The sequence below is a fragment of the Melanotaenia boesemani genome, chromosome 9, assembly GCF_017639745.1.
Source record: "Melanotaenia boesemani isolate fMelBoe1 chromosome 9, fMelBoe1.pri, whole genome shotgun sequence".
NCBI lineage: Eukaryota > Metazoa > Chordata > Actinopteri > Atheriniformes > Melanotaeniidae > Melanotaenia > Melanotaenia boesemani.
Window position 1 is genome coordinate 21,715,082 of NC_055690.1, and position 10,237 is coordinate 21,725,318.

At 37.5% G+C, this 10,237-nt stretch overlaps 1 protein-coding gene across 2 annotated transcripts; it reads right to left on the reverse strand.

Moving 5' to 3' along the window:
• Window positions 1–5,093: 5,093 nt before the first annotated feature.
• Window positions 5,094–10,228, reverse strand: c1qtnf5 (C1q and TNF related 5). 2 transcript variants are annotated; one of them, XM_041993787.1, is made up of 3 exons: window positions 10,003–10,228; window positions 6,080–6,325; window positions 5,094–5,995 (listed from the first exon to the last, which is right to left on the reverse strand). In XM_041993787.1, exons 2-3 carry the CDS (start codon window positions 6,309–6,311, stop codon window positions 5,475–5,477), a joined length of 753 nt encoding a protein of 250 aa, XP_041849721.1. In that variant the 5' UTR covers window positions 6,312–6,325; window positions 10,003–10,228; the 3' UTR covers window positions 5,094–5,474. The 2 variants fall into 2 exon arrangements, with proteins under 2 accessions (XP_041849721.1, XP_041849720.1); XM_041993786.1 differs by having other exon boundaries at window positions 6,080–6,324; window positions 9,990–10,226.
• Between the last annotated feature and the right edge of the window lie 9 nt (window positions 10,229–10,237).

A 10,237-nucleotide genomic window follows, 5' to 3' on the forward strand; every position in this document is an offset into this window, starting at 1 on the left:
CCATCGTTTACAGCTGATTGATCGTTCAACATTTGCTAAAGTCACCTACGTCTCATCATCAGAGGTGAAATTAACTTCAAAGTTTCTCCATGACAACACCAAAGCAGACACTGAGACACCAAAAACAACCCAGGGGCTTCTGACCTGTGAGTTCAGCATCAGCAATGTTTACATGTTCACTGCAAATAAAGATTGTGTTAACTGAAAAGAGGAAGCTTAAAGTCAGGAGAAGAGCAGGAAGGAGTAAAAACTCTTTATACTTCAGGGATCTGACCTCTTCCCTTTGACCCCCGTCATCCAGGCTGGGAGCAGTGTGGGAAAACCTCAGTGCAATTATTGGGCTCAGCTCCACTTTTCTGTTCATGAGCGCTGTCTCCGTTTCCTGACTCTCCACATCGGGAGCTTTAAGTTTGCTGTTTAAACGAGTGAGAAAACAAGTTAAAATGTTAAACTTGAAACAAACAACTTGACTGTAATGTAGAGAGACAAGGATAAAACAGGGAGGTAATTAGCAATATCCTGTACTCACCACTCTACAGAAATTAAGCGGCTAATGGTAGGTAATCCAAATAATCCTGATAGTAAATAAATGCAATGTGTGATGTATGGGCAGCACATTAAAGCTCTTGTAGGAAACAGGGTGAAAGCTCAGAAAGGTCAGAGGACTCTTCAGGAGCGATTTTGCAATGATTCTGTGAATACAGGATAAAAACTGAAACTGTAGAGCTTGATCAAAGTTTCAGTCTATGTGTGAGTTTTCTGTTTCATGCACTTTTTAAATGGACATCATCTCAGTCTAACAAAAGAATCCTTTGACTGCTGTGTTCATATGGGACATTTTTGGACTTGAGCATAATGAAAACACTCTGACTGTTCAACAACCTGACATATGAAGCGATTTTGTTTGTTTAAAGCACAAGTACTGATATTCCAGGAGATTATAGTGCATAGTAAATCTTTACCTTAATTGTTCATAATCACTCTGAACTAATTTCCTCTCAGTAGAGGGTGACAATTTGGTCTGCATCTCCTATAACATATATAGTTTTTAAACTGGGGAATGTTTGAGGAATGGTTCCAGTAGACACTCCTGTATATCTGTGATGCTCTATCTTGGGGTTAGGGTTAGCTACACTAAGCTGGAATTCCCATTGTTCTGTGTGTTGATCAGTCCCATGAGTGCTGCCTGATAAAGTTGGGGCTGAGAGGTTACAGGCTGCAGTCAGTCATGATGACTAACAGGATGCATCAGGGGCTTGGTGCATAAATTTAAACTTCCAAAGTAAATTGGTTCAAGTTATTGTATTTTAAAGATGCACATGAAACAATTATTATGCTCCAGAAAAAAATATAGTTAAAAATAAACATTTGGAAGCCCAAAATTGCTGTGATATTCATTTCCATGATACTGTATTACTGTATGTAAGTTTCTAACAGATTCTTTTCCCCTTTGGGTTCTTTCAATGACAAAAGCTACTGGGAAATTCAGTTGAATAATTTACAAAAAAAAGACTCATCTTTCTTTTATGAGTACATTTTCCAAAGTAAATTACATTTAAAGATTTTCCCACAAAAGGAAAGAGAGGAGATGTCTGACAGCCCCTAGTGTTGCCCAGGTTTCATACAATTATAATGAGTAGAGAGGATCAGAGAAGTCCCTTTATTGATCTGTCTACTCGTAGGTGTTTTATTTAGTGAAGAATATCCAATATACGGACAAACATTTGACATTTCGGACTTCAACTGATTTGTCATATACAAAACAACAACAACAACAACAACAACAACAATAATAATAATAATAATAATTTCGTTCGTGTTTTAAAAGCTGTGCTTTGGACAGTTTTTAGAAAATCACCTTGTTTCACTGTTTAACTTATGAAAAATTAATTCTGCTATAGGCAAAATATGATCAAAGAACATTTGAATCTCTTTTTGACATGACTGTTCAGTCCTTTCCTCATAGTTTGAAGTGATGAGTCACCTTTGTTGCAGGCTGTAGTTGAGCTGCAAAGCAGTGATACAACAGCGCCTCCTGCTGGACATAAACAAAAATATTAACCTGGAGGGGCCACTGCTGCTGCAGAAAACAAACAGCACTCCCTTGACCCAGTGGCCCTTAATCAACCGTTCTTACACACAGTTTGTGCATGCTTTGTGTGTGAGGTGTTACAGCAATCTCAGCATCTACATTCTTTACTTAGTCGAAATAACAGTTATTCAATTAGTAATCTTTTAATCAAAAATATACAGACATGTAGCTTCATTGGTTTCACATTTAGAGTTTCCTTCATTTAGAAAACTATCACACAGTATCATTTCCTGAAATAAGAAAACATGACAGCTATTAGCGCTTGAATTTTACCAAAGATGAAAATGTCAATGGCAATCTGGAATTGTGTGATTATTCATTATACTTAACACCTTTTACAAGTCTGTTTAGGGGGTTCTTCAGCTCTGCAACAAAGAACAGTAGGAGGTCATTCCTACACTTATAACACTAGTACAGTAAATTTTATAATGACTAATGCCCAATGAATGTTCACAAGTATTCTGTATTAACATGTCTAATATAAAAACTAGCAAACACAATCCTAATTGCTGCTGCAGGGCCCATAATTAAATCCATGAACAATTGGATAATCATATTTAATTAGCTAAAGAAACCAAATTAAAATGACACCTTACCGTTGAGTATCTCCATCAAGTCAAGTTGCACTTTACAGCTGGAAACAAACCTCACAGTTTGTCCAAAGTCTCCACTCACAGCTAAATAATATGTGGAAAAAAGCTTCCCAAGTTTCACTCCTGTTTCTGAATCAAAACAAAAATGTCAGTTTTTGTTTAAAGCAACAAACTGTTGGTCAATAATGTAAAGTTTTGTATTAATATCTAATTATCTCTCTCACCTCTTATCTTGTTCCAACAACCTTAAGATTTTACTGTAGTTTTATACATGGACAGAATAATATATTTAAGACTTGCAAAACAATTACATTTAGAAATGTTAGCATTACAGCTCTTTATAGACACACCTTTGTTGTTTGACCACATGAAATATAATTCAAGCATCCCTTAATCTGTAGCCACAGTGCTAATTAGTTTGGTGTGTTTGTACACACTCTCATTTCTAATAACTTCCAATCCTTTCACTCGCTCTTCAGTCCAGATGACAAAGTCTCACTTTACACTCCTTCAGCCAAACAGCCAGCCGGCTGCCCGCTCTGGATTTCAGGGAACGATATGTCTGCCTGGACTCAAACATTTACAGAGCAATTTGCAGCTTGTAAGCAAATGGAAATAATTTATTGATGCCAAGTTGAAGATTGATGAACTCTTCGAGATTATTCCACCCTAGAAGGAATTGTTATGAAGATATATTTGGAACTTAATCATGGGTGGGTATCAGGGACAAATAAGAGAGTAACATTTAAGTCGTGTTGGAGGTGGTGTAGGTCATGGCAAAGAACCATATCATGGGTTCAGCTATAGTTAGAATTAACTCTCCTAAATAAAATCAATTAACCGCAATGATGAAGTCAAAGTGTGGAAGGGGAGACTTGTCTCAGGAAAAGGAGGAGAATAATTATGTGATTACTGACAGGAAGACAGAGATGATGACTTTCATCAACCAGCTCGCAGCTTTTAAATCTAGCTTATGATTCTGTCACAGCATTTGGTGAAATCATTAGGCAGAGGTAAACAGGGGAAATCCAGTGGAAAATTAATATTTTCCAGACTTTTCCGTTTTGGTATTTGCTTTGGTAGTTCTCTGCTTTTGGAAATAAGAACCAGAGAAGCATGTTGGATTTGTAGAAAAAAGAAAAAAAAATACCACATGAAAGTTTGTCAATCATCAGTTGGAGATGGATCATAACCAAGTGAAGTTCTCCACTTTCAGGCACTTATACATCATTTCCATTAAAGCCATCTTTATGCTTTTACATCACCTCACCACAAGAGGGACATACAGCAGTATTATTGATCCAGCTTTCATAGTACTTTTTATATTAAGAGATTTTATGTAATATTTCAGCTTTGTATAAGTTGAAGATTACCTTAGAATAAAGCTGTCTAAGTGATGTTAACTATATTTCTGACTTGTGTGAAGCTCAAACGAGAGGGAACAAAGGAAAGGTCTTTTCTAAACTTATCAGATTTACCTGAATACCTTTGGTAGTCATCTCATGGAGGGGAGCTTTGTTAGAACTGTTGGAGGGGCATGATCATTGCTTCAAATACTCAATAGTATTTTTTTAAAGAGGCTCAAATTTGTTCAAATTTTTCTTTTATCTACTCTTTAAACAACATTCAATTTTTCATTTGTCTTGTTTTAGAGTCATAAAAAAGAAGGGCACCCCATGGAAATGTCTGGGTACCGCTAACTAATTTGAGATCTCCAATAACTTTTACCAAGACCTCATTTTTATTTGTTTGTTACATCTTTGCTTGCTCATGTCATCATTAGGAGAAACAAGTTGAAGCAAATTTAAACATTTTACGCTTACTGACTATGAACACTCTGACCTATATCCTCCTTTCTTATGGACATTAAAATGTATAAGAAGTTAGCAAAGTAGTCACCTCTTAGTTCATAATGTGATAAAGAAACAGCGGTTAACGGTAAAGACTGAAGTCAAGTTTATGTGTGAAAATGAAGAAATCTTCCTCGGAGAACTGGACATAAGATTGCTAGAAAAAGAAATCAGAATCTCTGTTGAGGTTTTGCAAAGTTAAGATGTGTTGTTGATGTATTAATTTCACCAGGAGAGGGGTAAATGGATTAAACAATAATTATCTCATGTTTAAATATTTACAACCTGACCAACCTGATTTAAACACCATGTAAACATGTAGACAGGTCTCATTGATGATGGCTGAAAACAAGCAGCAGAAGACTTTTGAAAAACGGGCAAAAAATCCTCCAAACAAGAACTGCTGGAAAGGTGCCATGCTTGTCCAAAGAAGGTGTTGAAGACTGACCAAACAGGATGCTACACTCTTCTTTGCTAACTCAATATTTATAGTAATCACCCATATTTATCCTTATTTGTCTACTTTTGGCCAAACATATGACAGTCATGAGTCTTTTACAAAGTCTACAGATTTATTTTCATGATTCATGTTAGCTATATACACTGATGAAAAACAAAGTCCAATAATGGCATGAAAGCTATCTGAGTTTGTGGCCTGGAGCTGGATGAACGCCAATTTCGCAACATCTGTTACAATAATGAAGTGAGACAGCAGTTTAAAGGCTGAAAGTGAAGAACAGGTACTGTTCAGTGTATGCATCTTACATCTTGCCATGCTTTGTGCTGTTCAAGTAGTAGTTTTAGTATGTTCTTGAATGGTTACATAAATACAGCTCTATCAATTCACTACTGATTCACCTATCTTTAACCAGAGTGTCTGAATCAAAACATAGACAAATACCCATGATAATAAAAGAGTTTGAGATGCTCATGAACCCATCATGCAAACACAGCTGAGTTCTTCCAGTCTGAGTACACCAGGAAGCCAGTAAAGGTGCTGTCTGTCTTGGTGCTGGAGTAAAATCCATTGTACTCAGCGAGAGCAATCTGGACCCACACCTGGTCCCCAGGAATGAGGTGGAGCAGAGAGCCACCGGACAGTGACACCGGTTTGGGCCAGTTACCGTAAAACTGAAAATAAGATGCCACCGTGTGTCCATTCTTCATCAGGTCAAACTGCAGGCTGGCGCGGTAAACTGTGGCGTGGACAGCAAAGTAATAGACTCCAGGGACTCTGCAGGTGAAGCGTCCCGTCTCTGTGTTGTAGTCCCCCTGTTCATTGAGCATGATGGTGTCAAAATGAACAGTGTCGCCCACCGTGAGGGATAAAGAGAGGGTCTGTGACAACTTGGCACTGAAGGCTGATTTGGGAGCTACTGCACACTCTCCTGGCTGCCCCCTCTCCCCCCTTTCTCCAGGGTCACCTTTGTCTCCAGTCAGGCCTCGCACTCCTGTCTCACCTAGAGAGGATCAGGAGCAAAAACATGAGCATCTGGTTCTTAAAGTTATTGAATCCCCCACCCACTATATTAAAAACTGACTACCTGGGTCTCCTCTGTCCCCCTTCTCCCCTTTCTCCCCTGGAGCAGCATCCCTCCCGTCCCTTCCATCTCTTCCTGGCTGACCAGGGCTGCCATGAACACCAGGTGAGCCAGGGATACCAGGATGACCAGTACACAGACTGGCTGGGATCTTGTTGTCATCCAACTGATTGGAAAAATGGACTTGTAGGATGAAGAGGGAGTACAACAAGAGTAACAGCCTGAGTGAGGTCATTGCAGTGTCAAGGCTGAGAAAGAAAGATAAAACATTTCACAGTATTAAAGAAAAGCATTACATCTCCGAAATATCTCTCTGGGGTGCAACAAGAAAGTTTAGTCTGGAGTGGAGACAATAGGAAAATTGATCTGACCGAACAAAGCCACACCCGAGACAATTAAATATAATCTTACAGGATAATATTTAGTTGCCAGACAGACTGAAATTTCCTATTTACTTATGACTGAATTTTTCTGTGGTCATGGCCTGTGAAAACTAATCTGCATCTCTCTCTCCCTCTCTATATATATATATACATATATTTGCCTGTTTATTGCTGCATTTAATCTGTACCACAGTACCAAAGAAAAGTATGTTACAGTGGCGTTAGAAAGTTTGTGAACCCTGTAGTTTTCTGCATAGTTAACCTAAAACATTGTCAAATCTTCTCAACTCAATGAAAAAGCTTTATAAATGAACCCTTCAATGCCATATGTATCATATTTGAAACATACAGTTTATGAGACCTTTTGCAACACTTTATGGTAAAAACTTTCCCTAGCCATGTCATACACAATCTGACACTTGTCTTCTGTCCCCTGGTGGATATATTTTGCACTACAACAATTTTGAAATATCGCAGTAATAAACAGCAAATATACAAAAATGTTAATTATTTTTTAAAATTTTGTTTCTTGGGTTGGGCTTTTAGGGTTATGGAAATTTAAGATGATTGTTAACCCACTGAATAGTGGCTGACTAGCAAAGATCCGTCCCTGAATGAAGTCTGTAACGGGCAAGAACTCAAAAATAAGCCCAGTTTAACTTCTGTGCAACTACAGGCGCCTCTCATGTGAGCTAATTTAAGCATTCATGAGTCCGATTTAAATAAAAACTATTTTACATTTGCTCATCTTTGCTTTGACCTATTTAAAAAGAAAAAAATGGAAGCATTCAGCAGTTTTCTGAAGATCACTGGAACAAATGAAATGTAAAAGAAAAACTGCAACCAGGGATTTAAAACTCATCACATCTTTGAAACATGGTGTTGGTATTATCATGGTCTGACTTTGTTTCACTGCATCTGGACAGTTTGTTGTCATTAAAGAAATATTATTGAAGAATAGACCAGTTCTGAGTTATTCCACCAAATTCTAATAGCATGTCTGTGAATGTAATCTCATCAGAAAGTGGGACCTATAACAAGAAAACGACTGTAGCCACACATGCAAATAAAACATCATGCACACATGATGAGTTTAGCTAAAATACTTCCTGGCTGATAAGATCAATATTTAATTTCAGGTCTCAAGATGGTCACACAAGAAACAGAAAACAAAGTCTCACATTTGCCCAACACAGAGATTCATCCCTTTTCTAACTTAGCTGCCACTGGGTGAGAAGTGGGGTGCACCCTGAACACAAAAACAAATGAGACATATCATACGCAAGAGCAATCATTACACAAAAAAGCCCCAGCTGAGATTCAAACCAGGCATATTTGTGTAAAACAATGCATAATTTTCTGCATTAAATAACAAGTTATAGTTTAATATTATTGGTTCAACTCTTGGAATGGGCCTTTATATACTTTAAGATCTTGGATAAATATATCTGAAGATATTTTAAGATATATTTATTCAGAAATCATACCTGTTCTCACATGGTTTGAATGGGTAGAAAGAAAATGAAGAGACTATATTATTCTACCAATATGGACACAGTCTGTCTTTATTTAAAACTTTAAAACTTGAATTAAAAACACACCGGATCCTTTTAGAGCAGAAGATACTTTATACAAGAGAAATCTAAAATATTTCAATCACGTAATTTATACAATAACCAGAATATATTACTTTGAACATGATTTGCAGCTCAATAGAAGTGAGGCAGTTTTTCCAGTTACACACTTGATAAAAATGAGAGAACTGTTTATACACTTGGTAGTTAAACATGATTTATCAATGAAAGCTAAATAAGAAGCTGAATACCAGTCAGACAAATTAGAAACAGCTCACAGTGACACCTCAAATTCAGACTTTGTCCATCAATCTACCTCTTCTTCCTGTCTGTATGGACATAAATAAACTCAGTCAGTAGCGGTATCTTTTATTGTGGGAATGTAATGCATGCACAATTCTGAAGAGAGACAAGATACAGGCTCTGTTTTACTTTCACCCTGTCAGACTGTCAATTGGAGAGCATGACAGGCGTCGCAGGACTATAAACCAAACTGATGAGGAGAGCAGGAGGAAGACTTACAGCTGCCCAACAGCTGGTTTGGTAATGAAAACCTGCAGTATGTGCAACAATGAGAAAAAGTTTTATTTTGTTATAAGGTCTCCTGCTTACAACCACAGCAGCTGCAGACAGAGAGAGGGGGAGTAAACCAGAGAGAGAAGACAGAAACAGTGAGAAAAAATGGGTGTGACAAAGCATTGCATGTCAGCATTCCTGGCAGAAGTAGAGAGCAGACATGAGAACAAATATCGGAGAGTCTGAGCAGCTGTCTGCCTCCACTCCTCAGCAGCCCTCAGATGATTAGAGACATGAATGTTTTCAAAAAGAGCACAAAAGAGAAATCCACAGTTTTACTGACCATGAACACCATCAACATAAAGTTTTTCTCTAAAAGTGCTGACCTCTTTTTCTCACTTTAGAGAGAACATTTTACTATTAAAATATAAATGTTTGACATCAGTTAAACAGGAAATGTTTTCAGTCATATTCTGGAAAAGGTTCCATTCAATACAATGAACTGGAGATCTGGTGAAAACCCTGATCCAGTGATCTGGATTGAATTTTTCCTCCTGGGTGGGGGGATATTACAGAACATGCAAACTGGCATCAACCCAAGTAGTCAAGGGGTATCTGGCTTAAGCCTCAATAAACTGTCCACAAACTGTTTGTTGTGTCTCTTGAGGCCTTGTATTAGTTAGTCAAACTACCACAAAGCAACCAAAATAGAGGGGGAGAGAAATAATAATAAAAATAGAAAAATGCACACAAAGAAACTCAAAACATACACAAGAGGAATCTTAACTAGACACCAGAAACTAATACAAAGCAACAACAGAAAGATTTAATACAACTACAAATAAACAAAACTGTAGCAAAATAAAAATAATCCACACAACAACAAAGAAAGTCTGAAATACTCCAAAAGATTTAACAGCTGATTGCAAAGAGCTCAAACATGCAGACATCTTTCCAGGCTGCTTCTCTGTTGGAGGCTGAGCTTTTTGTGTTCACAGGGTCACACTTTTTGTTACTCTTCCTGGTGGTCGACGTGAACAAATTGATTTCTCTCTAAGTCAGAAAGCAAACAGGTCAACTGAAATGTAATGTCCACATTTATTGTCCCGTAACATCAAAGCTGTTTTTATTCAACACTGTTTGCTGGATAAAACCTAATCTAGTTATAGAAAGTTCTGTAACTGAGCACATTTTGTGTCACTTTCAAATTAGTTTTGAAGGAAATGAGATGACAAATGACAAGCTTATATACTTCGACCATAACTGAGTAGTAATGTCTGCTCAATACACAGTGATGCATTTTAGTTTCAACTAAATGGTATGAATTAGAAACAGATGCCAGTACCTCTATTCTCAAGAGAAATCTCTGCTCTGAAATGTGAGCTCTTGAGTTTTCATGCTTTAATTCATTAACTTTAGTTCAAGAATAAAAAAACTTACCAGGGTGCAGTGAAGTCTTTGGGAGCTGCTGTTGCTGATGATGATGATTGTGTGTTGAAAAGAAACCACAGTAGAGCTTTTCTGTTGGACCAGAGAGTCTGGCTCGGGGAAAAAGAAAAAAAAAAAAGTGAAAGGAAACGGTAATGAAATCCAATTAGAAAGGGTCTGGGAGAGGAGGAGCCATGGGTGGAGGAGACAGAGGAAAATATGTGATGTCAATCCAGCCAAAACAAAAAAAAAATGTAACT

Coding starts and splice junctions, on each gene's coding strand:
- c1qtnf5 (XM_041993787.1), bottom strand. CDS start 6,311: ATGACCTCACTCAGGCTGTTACTCTTGTTGTACTCCCTCTTCATCCTA. Junction 5,996..6,079: donor GGGGGACAGAGGAGACCCAG/GTAGTCAGTTTT, acceptor GATCCTCTCTAG/GTGAGACAGGAGTGCGAGGC.